The sequence below is a fragment of the Bombina bombina genome, chromosome 1 (genome assembly GCF_027579735.1).
Source record: "Bombina bombina isolate aBomBom1 chromosome 1, aBomBom1.pri, whole genome shotgun sequence".
Lineage (NCBI taxonomy): Eukaryota > Metazoa > Chordata > Amphibia > Anura > Bombinatoridae > Bombina > Bombina bombina.
The window spans coordinates 564800373-564818648 of NC_069499.1; the positions used below are offsets into that span (position 1 = coordinate 564800373).

Below are 18276 nucleotides of genomic sequence, written 5' to 3' on the forward strand. Positions count from 1 at the left end.
GGTCCTTTTTCAGAGGAAGTCTCCACGGAGGAAGAGACAACATTTCTACTAGATCTGCATACCATATCCTGCGAGGCCACGCGGGAGCTATTAGAATCACTGACGCTCTTTCCTGCTTGATTCGAGCAATGACTCGTGGAAGGAGAGCAAACGGAGGAAACATATATGCCAATCTGAAGTTCCAAGGAACTGCCAGAGCATATATCAGAAAGGCCTAAGGATCTCTCGACCTTGAACCGTACTTTGGGAGCTTGGCGTTCTGACGAGATGCCATTAGATCCAATTCCGGTAACCCCTATTTGGTTGTTAACCTGGAGAACACTTCCGGATGGAGTTCCCACTCCCCGGGATGGAAAGTTTGTCTGCTCAGGAAATCCGCTTCCCAATTGTCCACCCTAAACTTCACCTCCTCCTTGTACTGAAGGCAAAGATAATGACTGGGGATTGTGGGAAGGGAAGTGATACTTAACAGCTTTGCTGTGGTGCTCTTTGCCTCCTCCTGTTGGCCAGGAGTGATATTCCCAACAGTAATTGATGATTCCGTGGACTCAGCGTGTCTTAAGAAAGAAATACATATTTATATATATATATATATATATGATAGCAAATGAAGAGCACTCTCACTTCAAATCCAGCTGCCAAGTTGCAAACAGCAAATCAATAACTCTAAACAATGGAATGCACTCACTGGTCTTTTTAAACAAACATGCTTTAATGTAACGTTTCGGGGACCGTATTCCCTTCCTCAGACGTATATATGATAGTTTTTTGGTACAATATATATTTATACCTATATATATATCTATCAGAAGAGAGAGAACAGCACCCCTGAGATAGAACAAAAGCTAGAAAAACTTCCATGCCTGTTCATTTCTATTGCAACTCAGTGTGCACGTTCTTTTAGCACACTATGCCTTTTCACAGAGAAAAAATATCCTGTAGCATATCAGTCTGACCCTGCCCAATGACAGTCCAGTGCCAAAATACCAGGAAATTCTTCTCTGAATAAGAAAAACAACAACACCAGACAATCGTTTCAGCCTTCTGTGGGCCTTGTCAGTGAGGTGCAGTTGTATCTCTCTAAGGCAGTGCTTTCCAAACTGTGTGTCGGGACACACTAGTGTGTCGGCAGCAGTGTGTAGGTGTGTCCCTGCTTCAGCACAAATTTTTTTAAATTTAATTATTTTTATTTTTTTTGGGGGGGGGTGGTTCTGACTTTCCGCCTGCTTGCTACGCATATCACATGGTTGACACGTGATTGATACCTAGGGGGTCACAGATCATCTTATCCTATTGCCGCAGCTCAGTGGGAACTGAAACTATTCCAATTGGCGGCTTTGGCGGCACATTGGCTCCTGACTGCACGTGTAGTCTCCTTAATTGGCTCGTGACTGCATGGGTAGTCCGTGAGTGGGACAGCAGTGTGTTTGCAACGTGGGCAGTAGTCAATCAGACTCACCGAGGGCGGCAGCTTATACGCTGAGCTGAAGTCAGTGGGGGGGTTGCAGCTAGCTCCCAGTAGTGCATTGCTGCTTCTGCTCTTAATATATGGATAAGAAGTGGAAGCTTAAAAATGCTTGCTGATGAAATTCGAGTGTCTTTATCTAATATTCTACCAAATATTCAGAAACTGTGTTCCTTTGTTTCAACCTCATACATCACATTAAAATAGTAAGTAGCTATTGGTGATATTAAACTTTTTTTTAATTCTTGCACATACTTTCTGTTACTTGTAAATACATTTCGTTATTATATAATTTATGTATGTGTCCGTATCTCTTAAAACAAGTTAGTTTAACCTCCTGTTTGCCAGTACAACTGAATTACCGTGTCACGAAATGATGTAGGGCTAAAAAGTGTGTCGCCGACATGAAAAGTTTGGACAGCTCTGCTCTAAGGGCATGTGTGCAAGCAGTTATTCTAGCTTTTGTTCTATCTCAGGGGTGTTGTTCTCTCTCTTCTGATATATATATATATATATATATATATATATATATATATATATTTATTTATATATGATTATTTATAGGTATATATATATATATATATATATATATATATATATATATATATATATATATATATATATATATATATATATATATATAGGAATATCTATTTCTAAATACTTATAACCTATTTCCATATTTGCAGAACATTGGAATGTCAAATATTTACAGTAAATGCATAGTTAAAACATTTATTAAATATGAATATTGCATGAATATGCTTTTACTTGATTGCAAAGGGCTCCAATGCACTTATATATATATATATACATATGTGTTTATGTTTTTATATGTGTATATATGTCTGTAAATACATATATACACATAAGAATACATAAATACATATGTACACACATATAAATATATATATACATGCATATGCATATTTAGACATGTGTATGTATCTCTATGTTAAAGCCCTTTGCAGTCTTTTTTTTCTTCTTTGAGAATTTGTAACTTTTTTGTGCAATATTTTTTGAATATTTTTTATTTATTATGAGTGTAACTGTACTTTTGTTATATCATTTTGATGTGTTTTGTGACACTTTTTTGTTTTGCGAATCAGTTAACCACAGCTCTGAGGTTGGGGTAATCATTCTAGCATAAATTGCAATTGCGCTCACAAGTTTGAATTTCTTTTCAACTTGTAATACGGGCGCAATTTAACTTGCACGCAAATGAACGGGAATACTCAATATGGCTCACGCACAAACGATAGTGCTCCACTCGTAATCTGGCACTTAGTGTTTAATGTCATTTTAATAAGGCAATACTCTATCTTCTAAAATGACTTGTACAATCTTATATGAATGATCGATTTTTGAGTTTAATACCTCCTTAAAGGGATAGTCTAGCCTAAATTAAACTTTTATGACGATAGAGCATGCAATTTTAAGCAACTTTCTTATTTACTCCTATTATCAATTTTTCTTCGTTCTCTTGGTATCTTTATTTAAATGTAAGCTTCTGAGCCGGCCCATTTTTAGTTCAGCACCTGGGTAGCACTTGCTGATTGGTGGCTACATTTAGATACCAATCAGAAATTGCTACCCAGCTGCTGAACCAAAAATGGGCCGACTCCTATGCTTAAATTCCTGCTTTTTCAACTAAAGATACCAAGAGAATTAAGAAAAATTTCTAATAGAAGTATATTAGAAAGTTGCTTAAAGGGACAGTCAACACCAGAAATGTTGTTTAAAAAGAAAGATAATCCCTTTATTACCCATTCCCCAGTTTTGCATAACTAACACAGTTATAATAATACACATTTTACCTCTGTGATTACCTTGCATCTAAGTCTCTGCAGACTGCCCCTTATTTCAGTTCTTTTGACAGACTTGCATTTTAGCCAATCATTGCTCACTCCTAGGTCACTTCATGTGCATGAGCTCAATGTTATCTATATGAAACACATGAACTAATGCCCTCTAGTGGTCAAAATTAATTCAGATTAGAGACAGTCTTCAAGGTCTAAGAAATTAGCATATGAACCTCCTAGGTTTAGCTTTCAACTAAAAAAAAAAGAGAACAAAACAAAATTGGTAATAAAAGTAAATTGGGAAGTTGTTTAAAATGACATGCCCTATTTAAATAATCGAAGTTTTTCTTGGACTTGACTGTCCCTTTAAAATTGCATGTTCTATCTGAATCATGGACGTTTAATTTTGACTAGACTATTCCTTTAACCCCTTAATGACCGAGGACGTGCAGGGTACGTCCTCAAAAAAAAGGCAGTTAACGCCTGAGGACGTACCCTGCACGTCCTCGGTGTGGAAAGCAGCTGGAAGCGATCCTGCTCGCTTCCAGCTGCTTTCCGGTTATTGCAGTGATGCCTCGATATGGAGGCATCCTGCAATAACCATGTATGGCCATCCGATGCAGAGAGAGCCACTCTGTGGCCCTCTCTGCACCGGACATCGATGGCCGGTATCGTTGGTGGGTGGGAGCCGACGTGGGAGGCGGGTGGCGGCCATCGATGGGCCCAGTGATGTGGAGGGGGGCGGGATCGTGGGCGGGGATGACCAGGGGCGCGCACAGACGCGCGCGCGTGCACAATAGGGAGGGGGCGGGCGCGTGCACGGGAGGGAGCGGGTGGGAACCGCTACACTACAGAAAATATCTAATCTAATCAGGGTTCTAAAACATAAAAATAATAAAAATAAAAAGCGAAATCAGGGGGTGTTGGGTTGGTATGTGGGAGGGAAGCTAAAAAAAAAAAAACATTTTTTATGCAAATTGGGTACTGGCAGATAGCTGCCAGTACCCAAGATGGCCCCCAAAAAGGCAAAGGGGGATGGTTAGAGAGATGCTTGAGGGGGGATCAGGGAGGTTGGGGGCTAAGGGGGATCCTAAACAGCAGCATATGTAAATATGCTATAATTTTTTTAAAAAAAAAAACAAAGATTCCCTTTATTTTTGTACTGGCAGACATTCTGCCAGTACTTAAGATGGCGGGGACAATTGTGGGGTGGGGGAGGGAAGGGAGCTGTTTGGGAGGGATCAGGGGGTGTGATGTGTCAGGTGGGAGGCTGATCTCTACACTAAAGCTAAAATTAACCCTGCAAGCTCCCTACAAGCTACCTAATTAACCCCTTCACTGCTAGACATAATACACGTGTGATGCGCAGCGGCATTTAGCGGCCTTCTAATTACCAAAAAGCAACGCCAAAGTCATATATGTCTGCTATTTCTGAACAAAGGGGATCCCAGAGAAGCATTTACAACCATTTGTGACATAATTGCTCAAGCTGCTTGTAAATGATTTCAGTGAGAAACCTAAAATTGTGAAAAATTTAACGTTTTTTTTAATTTGATCGCATCTGGCGGTGAAATGGTGGCATGAAATATACCAAAATGGGCCTAGATCAATACTTTGGGTTGTCTACTACACTACACTAAAGCTAAAATTAACCCTAGAAGCTCCCTACATGCTCCCTAATTAACCCCTTCACTGCTGGGCATAATACACGTGTGGTGCGCAGTGGCATTTAGCGTCCTTCTAATTACCAAAAAGCAACAACAAAAGCCATACATGTCTGCTATTTCTGAGCAAAGGGGATCCCAGAGAATAATTTACAACCATTTATGCCATAATTGCACAAGTTGTTTGTAAATAATTTCAGTGAGAAACCTAAAGTTTGTGAAAAAAATTGTGAAAAAGTGAATGATTTTCTTTATTTGATTGCATTTGGCGGTGAAATGGTGGCATGAAATATACCAAAATGGGCCTATATCAATACTTTGGGGTGTCTTCTAAAAAAAAATATATACATGTTAAGGGATATTCAGGGATTCCTGAAAGATATCAGTGTTCCAATGTAACTAGCGCTAATTTCGAAAAAAAGGGGTTTGGAAATAGCAAAGTGCTACTTGTATTTATGGCCCTATAACTTGCAAAAAAAGCAAAGAACATGTAAACATTGGGTATTTCTAAACTCAGGACAAAATTTAGAAACTATTTAGTATGGGTGTTTTTTGGTGGTTGTAGATGTGTAACAGATTTTGGGGGTCAAAGTTAGAAAAAGTGTGTTTTTTTCCATTTTTTCCTCATATTATATAATTTTTTTTATAGTAAATTATAAGATATGATGAAAATAATGGTATCTTTAGAAAGTCCACTTAATGGCGAGAAAAACTGTATCTAATATGTGTGGGTACAGTAAATGAGTAAGAGGAAAATTACAGCTAAACACAAACACCGCAGAAATGTAAAAATAGCCTTGGTCCCAAACGGACAGAAAATGGAAAAGTGCTGCGGTCATTAAGGGGTTAAAGGGACACTGTACCCAAAAATTTTCTTTAGTGATTCAGATTGAGCATGAAATTTTAAGCAACTTTCTAATTTACTCCTATTATCAAATTTTCTTCATTCTCTTGGTATCTTTATTTGAAATGCAAGAATGTAAGTTTAGATGCCGGCCCATTTTTGGTGAACAATCTGGGTTGTCCTTGCTGATTGGTGGATAAATTCATCCACCAATAAAAAAGTGCTGTCCAGAGTACTGAAACCAAAAAAAAAGCTTAGATGCCTTCTTTTTCAAATAATGATAGCAAGAGAACGAAGAAAAATTGATAATAGGAGTAAATTAGAAAGTTTCTTAAAATTGCATGCTCTTTCTGAATTACAAAAGAAAAAATTTGGGTACAGTGTCCCTTTAAGTTCACAAACTTAAAGGACAATGTAAAATTAGTTTTTTTCTTATTATATTTCCAATCTTGTTATACAAACTGCTGCTGCAGAATAATAAAGGGACAGTGTACTCTTGCAAGTAGCAGATAAGGTTTAATTGTATTTAAAGGTGGTGCAGGAACACCCTTTAACCTCTTAAGGACACAGCTTCAGTTTGCTCAATTGTTTTATGATGGAATAATTCCGTCATTGGTCCTTAAGGGATTAAAGGAGGGTGACTTCTTCTGATACCTTTGTTTACATAGCTTTTCTGTAGCCATTACTGCAGTATTGACATTTTTAGTATAGGTAGAGGTTTCAAAAGAAAAAGCAGTTATTTTAAATTGCAAAATTAAGGTAAATTAACTATTTGTAAACAATTTAATATGCTCAAGCAGGTAAAATGAATAATTAGGAACACACTAAAGGATATTGTCCCTTTAAATGTGTTGAATATTGCTCATTTAACCTTATTTTTGTATTTGACATAGCTAGTTTTTTCATTAAAACAAAACCCATTGTTCTTAGGAACATACACAAAATATGGTGGTCTCAATGAGTAAAATTGACTATTATTATTATTATCGGTTATTTGTAGAGCGCCAACAGATTCTGCAGTGCTATAAACATAGACGGAATAAAAGAAAACATTTATAGGGATCAAACGGGTAGAGGGCCCTGCCAAGAGTCGCACTGTTGTAGTCCTAAAGAAGGTGATCTACAAACAGCTGGACTCTTAGGCATACATGCTAAGGGGGTTCAAGGGGATAGCAATGGAGGCGAGGAAACGGTATAAAGAAAAGTTAGTGTAGGTTGTATGCATCCCTGAATAGTAGAGTCTTTAGAGAGCGCTTGAAACTTTCAAAACTAGGGGAGAATCTTTTGGAGTGAGGTAGAGAGTTCCACAAGATGAGAGCCAGTCTGGAGAATTCCTGTAAACGTAAATGTGAGGAGGTAACAAGAGAGGAGGAAAGTAGGAGGTCGTGAGCAGAGCGAAGGGGGCGGGAGGGAGCTATAGGGGGGAGCAGTGCAGTTGAGGGCTTTGTATGTCAGAGTGAGAATTTTGTGTTTAATCCTGGAGGCAAGAGGAAGCCAGTGAAGGGATTGGCAGAGAGGTGCAGCAGATGAAGAGCAACGTCTAAGGAAGATGAGTCTGGCAAAAGCATTCATATGGATTGTAAAGGAGCTAGGCGGCAGCTGGGGAGACCAGAGAGGAGAGAGTTGCAGTAATCGAAGCGGGAAAGGACGAGAGAGTGGATTCAAATCTTAGTTGTGTCTTGTGTAAGGAAATGTCTGATTTTAGAGATGTTTTTAAGATGGAAGCGGCAGGATTTAGCCAAGGAATGAATGTGAGGAGTGAAAGAAAGATCTGAGTCAAGTGTGACCCCAAGTCATCAGGCATGCAGCGAAGGGGTAATGATGGAGTTGTTGACAGTTATAGAGAGATTGGGGGTGGAGATTTTGAAAGAAGGGGAGAAAATAAGGAGCTTAGTTTTGGAGAGATTCAGCTTGAGGTAGTGAGAGGACATCCAGGAAGAGATGTGAGAAAGACAGTTAGTCAAACGAGAAAGGAGATAGGTCTGATGCAGAGAAGTAGATTTGGGTGTCGTTGGCATACAAATTATATAAATAATAGAAATAAACCAAAATGTATTTTAATACATTTAATTCTCTGCAACTAATATACTTATAAGAAGCCATTGCGATCAGTTTAAAGTGACAGTAAACTGTGTTGGTGCATTTAAACATATGAACTTTATATATGACATGAAACTAAGCTTCATTATGGGCTAGATTACAAGTAAAGTGGTAATTAGCGCGTTTGTTCGAGCGCTAATGCTGCTGAAAATCAACATTTTATGAGCGCAGGATAATGCGCGTATTAGAAGTTGAATGTAAAATATTGCATGTGCGAAACCTGATGCTCAATAACCACTGGACTTCGAATATCACAACTGCATTAACTTCTCCCCATAAACCCAAGCCGCAACGTTAATAACAAAATCTAATACCTATCGCTTGCACACACACAACGTGTTTAACCAAGTGAGCTATAGTCGATGTGAGTTATGAATATTTTACATTTTAACGTTCTTCACCTAGAAGAAAATGTAATTTTTATTTTTAAATATATATATATATATATATAAATATATAAAATTGTTTTAAAAATATTTATATATATACTGTATGTATACATATACATGTGTTTAACATTGGAATGTACAATATGTACAGTAAATACACAGTAAAACATTATTAAATATTAATACTAAATAAAAATTATATTTCATGTTTTCAGGTATTTGAATGGAAAGGGCTGCAAAGTATATATATATATATAATATATATATATATATATATACAGTATATATATATATATATATATATATATATATATATATCTATCTGTGTGTGTATATATATATATATATCCTATAATATAAAAGGCCAAGTGTGTTTGTCCGAAGCTGTCATGCGCAGTAGAGACAGCACGAGGACAAACACACCTGGCCTTTGAGTCCTACTCCCTTCCCTAGCTGATCTGCGGCAGAAGTGGGTGTGGCCGGGCGTGAGTGGGGAGCGTGAATTGCCGTGAAGGGGGCGTGGTCTGACGTGAATGGCCATGAAGGGGGCGTGGCCGGGCGAGGTCACGAGATAGAGAGGGGAGAGAGATAGAGAGGGGGGAGAGATAGAGAGAGGGAGAAAGAGAGGGGGGGGAGAGAGAGAGGGGGGAGGGGGAGAGGGGGGGAGAGAGAGCACAAAAGTGATGGGGGAGAGAGAGAGCTCAAAAGAGAGGGGGAGAGAGAGCGCAAAAGAGATGGGGGAGAGAGAGAGCGCGAAGAGAGGGTTGGAGAGAGGGCAAAAGAGCGGGGGAGAGAGCGCAAAAGAGAGGGGAGAGAGCGCAAAAAAGAGGGGGAGAGAGAGCAAAAGAGAGGGGGGAGAGAGAGCGCAAAAGAGATGGGGGAGAGAGCGCAAAGAGAGGGGGAGAGAGAGCACAAAAGAGAGGGGGAGAGAGAGAGCGCAAAAGAGAGGGGGAGAGAGAGCACAAAAGAGAGGGGGAGAGAGAGAGCGCAAAAGAGAGGGGGAGAGAGAGAGCAAAAGAGGGGGGAGAGAGAGAGAGAGCACAAAAGAGGGGGAGAGAGAGAGCACAAAAGAGAGGGGGAGAGAGAGAGAGCAAAAGAGAGGGGGAAAGCGCAAAAGAGAGGGTGAGAGAGCGCAAAAGAGAGGGGGAGAGAGAGCGCAAAAGAGAGGGGGGGAGAGAGAGAGCAAAAGAGGGAGAGAGAGAGCACAAAAGAGAGGGGGGAGTGAGAGAGGGGAGAGAGAGGAGGGGAGAGAAAGAGAGGAGGGGAGAGAGAGAGGAGAGGGGGGGAGAGAGAGAGAGGGGAGGGAGAGAGAGAGGGGAGGGAAAGAGAGAGGGGGGAGAGAGAGAGGGGGAGAGAGAGAGCTCAAAGAGAGGGGGAGAGAGAGCACAAAAGAGATGGGGGAGAGAGAGAGCTCAAAAGGGAGGGGGAGAGAGAGCGCAAAAGAGATGGGGGAGAGAGAGAGAGCAAAATAGAGGGGGGAGAGAGGGCGAAGAGAGGGGGGAGATACCGCAAAAGAGAGGGGGAGAGAGAGAGCGCAAAAGAGAGAGGGAGAGAGAGAGCGCGCAAAAGAGAGGGGGAGAAAGAGAGCGCAAAAGAGAGGGGGAGAGAGGGGGAGAGAGCGCAAAAGAGATGGGGGAGAGAGAGAGCGTAAAAGAGATGGGGGAGAGAGAGAGCGCAAAAGAGATGGGGGAGAGAGAGAGTGCCAAAAGAGATGGGGGAGAGAGAGAGCGCAAAAGAGAGGGGGAAAGAGAGAGTGCAAAAGAGAGGGGGAGAGAGAGAGAGCGCGCAAAAGAGAGGGGGAGAGAGAGAGCGCAAAAGAGAGGGGGAGAGAGAGAGCGCAAAAGAGAGGGGGGAGAGAGAGAGCTCAAAAGAGAGGGGGGAGAGAGAGCTCAAAAGAGAGGGGGAGAGAGAGGGCAAAAGAGAGGGGGGAGAGAGAGAGAGAGAGCAAAAGAGAGGGGGAGGGAGAGAGAGCAAGGGGTGGGACCGCTGTACTGCAAAAAATGGCCCATGTGAACTGGCTTTAGGACTAGTATTTATATAAAATGAGTCCCCAAGGACGGATGAGCACAATCTTACGGTATCAGTCAGCTGCCAGGGTGCACTTTAGAACCACATCCAGAATCCCATATGCCATATGACAAAGGTGTAATTGCACACCGAAACGTTATGTCTTTTTAATGATACAATGAATTAAATGTTATATTTTATGAAGGCCAGTGAGTGCCTTTTCTTTGATGGGATTATATATATATATATGTGTGTGTGTGTAATATAAATATATACACATATAAATACATAAATACTCATGTATATACACATACATAGATATATAGATATACACATATATATATATATATATATATATATATATATATATATATATATAATTATAGCCCTTTGCAGTCAAACACCTTGTCATATATCCTATACCTTTGAACCCTTGTAACTTTTTTCTTATAACATATATTTTATTGTATTTATGTTGTGTTTGGTGACATTTTAATTCCTTATCCTTTACACGAGGTCTTCAGTCATGCTAACCTGTCGAGTGTAACATTTGCTTGTGCTTGCACGTTTACTTTCAACTTGTAATATGAGCACTTGTTAACGCAGGCGCTATATTTCAATATCTTGTGTTCGCTAACATTAGCACACCACTTGTAATCTAGCCCTATATACTAAAACAAAACTTAAGTTCATATATACGTACAGTGCATAGATACATTTACAGTACAGTGTCCTTTTAAGCAGTTAAGTATTTCTCATTAAAAAAAAAAAAAAACTGCCCTCATTATCAGCAGATTAACTGTAGATGGATAGTCTTTTTTTGGTGACACATTATTATTAGATGTGTTAGGTTTGTTTGTGTGTCACTTTGCTACCTGGTCTCAGCTGGAGGGAAATGCCTCTGGGTGTCAGCTGATTGTCAATATCCAGAACTGGGTTGTTAATAGAAGAGGAAATGCTTGTGGGATTGATGATGTCACCATCTTTGCAGCCTCGTTGTCTCAGCACACTCACGGTATCACAACGAGTTGAATCTGGCTCTCCGGCATTGGTGAAATTCTGCAAAGACACACACAGTTATCCTGTCATAATCAAAACATCAACCAAAACTGCAGTCGTTTTTGTTAAATATCAACTCCTTTTTTCATTGAATAGTCATGCAATTGATGCATTAGAGGGACAGTCAAGTCCAAAATAAACTTTCATGATTCGAGTAGGACATGTCATTTTAAACAACTTTCTAATTTACTTTTATCACCAATTTTGCTTTGTTCTCTTGGTATTCTTAGTTGAAAGCTAAACCTAGGAGGATCATATGCTAAAATCTTAGACCTTGCAGGCCGCCTTTTATCTAAATGCATTTTGAAAGTTTTTTGCCACTAGAGGGCATTAGTTCATGTGTGTCATATAAATAACATTGAGCTTATGCACGTGGAATCAGCACTAATTGGCTAAAATGCAAGTCTGTCAAAAGAACTGAAATAAGGGGGTAGTTTGCAGAGGCTTAGATACAATGTAATCGCAGATATAAAAAGTGTATTATTATAACTGTGTTGGTTATGCAAAACTGGGGAATTGGTAGTAAAGGGATTATCTATCTTTTTAAACAACAACAATTCTGGTGTTGACTGTCCCTTTAAGTTTCATGCATAAAATATTACAAATAACAGCATGAAGTACAGTGCCTATGAGCCATGGATGTATTTTAGATTAGGCCTATGCTAAGGACTGCAGGATTTTGGGGGCATCACATTTTATGGGGTAGTTTTAGAACATGATACATTCCCACCTATATGCTCTCCAAATGTTTTATTTATTTTTTGTAATCCAAATCAATTACCCCTGGTTGTGTGGTGGTGGTCCATACATCCCTGGCCTCCAGCTGTAAAAATTATGTATATGAAACATATATTAGCTAAAAGTGTTGGGAGGATTATTATTATTATTATTATCCGTTATTTGTAGAGCGCCAACAGATTCCGCAGCGCTATAAACAAAGGCAGAGTACAACAAAACAATTATAGGGATCAAATGGGTAGAGGGCCCTGCCAAGAGTTGCACTGTTGTAGTCAGCTCTTAAGAAGGTGATCTACAAACAGCTGGACTCTTAGGCTTACATGATAAGGGGGTTCAGGGGATAGCAATGGAGGAGTGGAACTGGTATAAAGAAAGGTTAGCATAGGTTGTATGCATCCCTGAAGAGTAGAGTCTTTAGGGAGCACTTGAAGATTTCAAAACTAGGGGAGAGTCTTCTGGAGCGAGGCAGAGAGTTCCACAAGATGGGAGCCAGTCTTGAGAAGTCCTGTAAACGGGAGTGCGATGAGGTAACCAGAGAGGAGGAGAGTAGGAGGTCATGAGCAGAGCGAAGGGGACAGGAGGGAGAGTATCTGGAGACAAGGTCTGAGATATAGGGGGGAGCAGTGCAGTTGAGGGCTTTGTATGTCAGAGTGAGAATTTTGTGTTTGCTCCTAGAGGCAAGAGGAAGCCAGTGAAGGGATTGGCAGAGAGGTGCAGCAGATGAAGTGTGATGTGTAAGGAAGATAAGTCTGGCAGAGGCATTCATTAAGGATTGTAAAGGAGCTAGGCGGTAGGTGGGGAGACCAGAGAGGACAGAGTTGCAGCAATCGAGGCGGGAAAGAATGAGAGAGTGGATTCAAATCTTAGTTGTGTCTTGTGTAAGGAAGTTTCTCATTTTAGAGATGTTTTTAAGGTGGAAACTGCAGGCTTTAGCCAAGGACTGAATGTGAGGAGTGAAAGAAAGATCTGAGTCAAATGTGACCCTAAGACATCGGGCATGCGGGGTAGGGGTAATGATGGAGTTGTCGACAGTTATAGAGAGATTCTGGGTGGAGATTTTGGAAGAAGGGGGGAAAATGAGGAGCTCAGTTTTGGAGAGATTTAGCTTGAGGTAGTGAGAGGACATCCAGGAAGAGATGTGAGAAAGACAGTTAGTGACACGGGTTAGCAAGGGAGGAGATAGGTCTGGTGCAGAGAAGTAGATTTGGGTGTCGTCGGCATACAAATGATATTGGAAACCATGGGACTTTATTAGGGAACCTAGTGATGACGTGTAGATTGAGAAGAGAAGGGGAGCGAGGACAGAGCCTTGCAGTACTCCAACAGAAAGTGGTGACGGGAGGCCCCAGAGAAGGCTACACTAAAGGTACAGTTTGACAGCTAGGAAGAGAGCCACGAAAGGGCTGTGTCACAGATGCCGAAGGATTGGGGGTGACAAGTTTCTATGTGCCAAGGGCAGCACAAATTTTAAATACGCCACAGACAGCAGCACTTTGTTATCAACCATATGGCATATGGCAATAAGTAGCATAAGCATAATGTGTACTCTAATCTGTCTCACATTTTCATGAGTAATAGGCTCTGTTAATTGAAAACTTTACTTAAATATTTCCTGTCATCTATAACAGGGATGGCCACATGCGGCCATCTGTACTATTTGTTGTGGCCCCTGGGATAAAAGTAGATCTAAGAATGTAAAAGTAAAACTAAGTGAAAGTATAAAAGTCTGCTTTAGAGACTTCTGGTGAGTTGGCTACCAAGGAAATGTATAATTATTTGTGTGTTTAATAGACATAAATGAATATGTGTCCCTTTAGACATCTTAGATATTAATTTCCAGCCCTTAAGACATCTAAAAATTGATCTGCTGCCCCCAAGTGTTAGGAAGTTGGCTTTTGGAAAGAGCAGTGTTAAAACATGTAGACTTTTTCCTTGACTTAATAAATATGAAGTAAAAAACTATTTTAACCCCTTAACGACCAAGGACTTACCAGGCACAACCTACAAAACCGGTCGTTTATGACCAAGGATGTGCCTGGTACGTCCTCAGGGGCTTCAAGCAGTGGAAGCGATTGTAATCGCTTCCAGCCCCTTTCAGGGTATTGCAGTGATGCCTCGATATTGGTGCCAATTGTTGGTGGCGTGGGAGGGATAGCAGGGAGGTGGGTGGGAGGCCCATCGCTGGTAGAGTTCCTACTTCCTGTTAGTGGGGACGATGGGTTGAGGAGCGCGCGCGGGAGGTGGCGATAGCGGGTGGCAATAAGTGTACGGGAGAGGCTAACAGAGGTTATTTTTCAAGTGTTGGGAAAGGGATCTGGGAGGGGGGTAGGGTAATGAGGGGTGGGCAGCTACACTACAGAAAAATTGTGGTTTTATTTTTTTCATTAAAAAAAAAATATAGCGAACTGGATACTGGCAGACAGCTGCCAGTAGAATCAATAATGTAGAGTCCCAGCACCACAGGTAGAAAGCTGCACGTCACCTTGGGGTCACCGCCCTGGACCCCAAAACAATGTAACAAAAAAAAAGGTAGCAAGGTGACAGTAGAAAATGATTTATTTAGTTATAATCAGAGGCAAGAACAGACAGGCAACGTTTCAGGATCTTATCCCTTCCTCATGCCATGCCTGAGTAACAAACATTACTTCTTTATATACACATATACCACTAGGTGGCACTATAGAGCAATTAACCCTTTCATATACTTTTACCATGTATACATACATATATTTACAAATAGCCCCTAATGTACAAAGATAATAATATATAAATTCATTAAAAAGAGAACAGCAAAAAAATCTCTATATAGCATTGGGATACTTAGATATGAATACAATAATATGCTAATATGTCTGATGAGCATACTCCAACAATTACTATTACAAAAAACTAATAAATCCCATTCTTTGTTTAAACCTCTAGGTTCAAGAGTACCTAATTCAAATATCCAATAGGATTCCCTTTGCTTGAGAAGCAACTCCCTGTCACCTCCTCTGCAAGGTTTTTCTATATGATCTATAATTTGAAACTTAAGTTGGCTAATGGAATGACCTGTCTTCAAAAAGTGATTGGCTAATTGGGCTTTTAAATTACCTGTGCGAATATTGCTTTTATGCTCAATAATACGGTCTTTTGCGCTTCTTGTCGATTCACCAATATAAACTCCACCACATGGGCTTTTAATCATATATATAATATATGTGGTTAAGCAGGTGAAATATCCTTTAATATTATATTTCTTGCCAGTATGGGGATGATAAAATACTGAAGCTTTAATGACATTATTACAACATGAGCACCCTAGATATGGGAAGCAACCCACATTTTTTTATGTAATATAACGCATATTATTTTTTAACTTGGAGCCTACATCTGCTTTCACCAATTTAGTCTGGGTATTAATGCCCCTTTTATACGCAGGCATAGGATTTATTCTAAATACTTGTATATTGGGATTACAATTTGCTAAAACACTCCAGTGTTTATTAATAATTTGCAAAATTTCTTTGCTTTGGGCATTATACTCAGACACAAAAATAAGCCTATCATTTTTAGAGATTTTACTAGCTTCAACATTTCTATAAGTTTTAGGTTTCAATAAATTAGACCTAGGGATAGACTTCACAATATGTATCTCATCATTTATCAATGTTTCTGGATAACCTCTCTCTTTGAATCTTTCACCCATTTCTTTAAGTCTAGTATCAACTATAGTCTCAGCTGAGACAATTTTACGTACACTTAACATTTGACTATGAGGGAGACTTTTAATAAGAGAGGGAGGATGGGCACTTTCATATCTTAGCAAACTATTGCGATCAGTGCTTTTTCTGAATAAATCAGTATTAAATGAGTTGCCCCTTTTGATAATACTAACATCAAGAAAATCTATAAACTCTTCACTCCAGGTAAGTTTAGATTTAATATTACAGGTAGCTGTATTAAGTTTGCTAACAAAACTAACCAGGGTTCCAACGTTGCCCAGCCATACCCTGAATATATCGTCAATATAGTGCCACCAATTGGGGCCATATCGAATAAACAAATGATTAGAATAAACATACCTTTCTTCATATAAATTCATAAAGATATTGGCATAGTTGGGGGCAACGTTGAAACCCATGGCAGTACCTTGGAGCTGAAGAAAAAAGTTATCCTCTAACATAAAGTAATTTCCATATAGGATAATTGTTAATACATGAAGAAAAAAGTCGATTTGAGCAGAGTTATTTTTGTTATCAGAAACTAAAGTAGCTTTAACCAAATCTATCCCACTGGTGTGTTTAATGTTGGTGTATAAACTTTCAACATCTAAGCTATACATGATAAACTTAGTGGTAGGGAGGGCAAGGGAGTTCAACTTAAGCAAAAAATCCCCTGAATCCTTAATAAAGGAATTAGATATTTCTACATATGGGCGAAATATTTTGTCAAGGAATATAGAGATATTAGTAGAGACTGAATTGGTGCTTGCCACTATTGGGAGACCAGGAGGTTTAGATAAACACTTATGTACTTTTGGCAGGACATAAATAACCGGGGTACAGGGTTTTTCAATTGTCAAGAAAGAAGCTACATCTTTCCCTATGATATTATTCTTAACAGCATTAGAGATTAGATTTTCTAACTCTTTCTGGATTTTAAATACAGGGTTATAGGGCAATTTCTGATATACTTTGTTATCGCTAAGCTGTTTGTTAACTTCTTGAATATAATCATTTTTATCCAGCACTACACCCTTGTCAGCCCTCTTAAAAATAATATCTTGCTGTTTTTGGAGATTTTGTAAAGCTAGCTGATGTTTTTTAGTAATATTACTTTTTCTTGGTTTATATCTGTTATTCTTAAACCTATGCTGCTCAGTTTGAATTTGCAACTTAGAGATATCATTCTGTACTAATGATATAAAGGTTTTTACACTGTGATTAACAGACCCTGGATTAAAGTGGCTTTTATTTTTAAGCCCAAATTGATTTAAATGAATCGTAGGACTCTCATTTTTAGGTGATATTTTATTATCCCAATTTATGGTTTTAAGTTTAAGTGTTCTAAAAAATCTAAACAAGTCATTTTGCAATTGGAAGAAATTGCAGTTCTTTTCTGGGCAAAAGGATAGTCCTTTATTTAAAAGTTCCACTTCTTCATCCTTCAAAATATATTTAGAGATGTTGATCACATTATTAATATTGCTTTTTACATTTACGTTACCGGATTCAGTCCCATGGGTCAAGATGATTTGCTTTTCTACTAAGGTTACCCCAGAATTATCAAGTGGCTCTAATTGCGGCGCCCAGACTGGAGTTGTCTGCCAGTCTTCTTCTTGATGTCTTTTCCGGAATCTGTGCCGGTGTTTATGGCCTCCTTGTTTCTTTCGTGGTCTGATTCCCCCGGCGAGCTCTCTGTTGATCCAGTGCTGCTGCCATTCTGCGTCTGGTTACGTCCTTGACGTCTATGCGTGTTTTGCGTATACCTCCTTCTTGCGCCCTCAAGGTCATAGCGCCATCTGTATACTCTCCCAGAGGAATAATCAAGCTCATCTCTGGTGAATTTTGTCCGTTTACGCTCTTCTATGATTTTTTTCAGATCCTTAATTTTATTATTCATTTCCAGAATGAGTTTGTCAAAGTCTTCACAAGGTAATATCTTTTTCAGATCTTTTTCCATGTCAGCCAGTTTTATATTTTGCTCTTCTATTTCTCTGTTTAGGCACTCAACGGTTAATACGATAATGTCCATAGAACATTTATTCAAGATTTGCTAGCATCTATTACAGTAATCCTGATTACCAGTACCCAAGATGGTGGCAAATAGGTAGAGGGGGAGGGTTAGAGAGATGTTCATTGAAATAGTCATGAAAAAAAAGTTAATCCCAGTGGATCGACATAACATTGTAATAGAAGTATTACTATGATCCGGATTTAACCCTTTTCCCAGATAGATTAAAAAAAAAAGGTACACATATACTTTTTAATTTTTTAATGATTTGATTTGTGACACTGTTAGGATCTTTGGTGTTATTGTTGTCACTATTTGAGACACTTATATAATGTATTTTGGCACTGATTCAAGATTCTTGAAGTGGAATTGTTCTGTGTGGTTGAATTACAGGTTTTTGGTTTCAATCACTAAGTAACTGTATTTGGAAGTCCTTCAGTTTATCAATGCCATTAAATGGGTCAGAGCAGCAAAGGAGTATCCAATATACTAA

General features: G+C 39.3%; 1 protein-coding gene across 3 annotated transcripts in view; it reads right to left on the reverse strand.

Moving 5' to 3' along the window:
* Positions 1–18276, reverse strand: part of ITGB2 (integrin subunit beta 2) — a 408255-nt gene that overhangs the window by 198195 nt on the left and 191784 nt on the right. For all 3 annotated transcript variants that reach the window (XM_053698768.1, XM_053698767.1, XM_053698769.1), the window contains exon 5: positions 11147–11330. In XM_053698768.1, coding sequence (XP_053554743.1) covers positions 11147–11330 — 184 coding nt within the window. The remainder of the gene's footprint in view (positions 1–11146; positions 11331–18276) is intronic.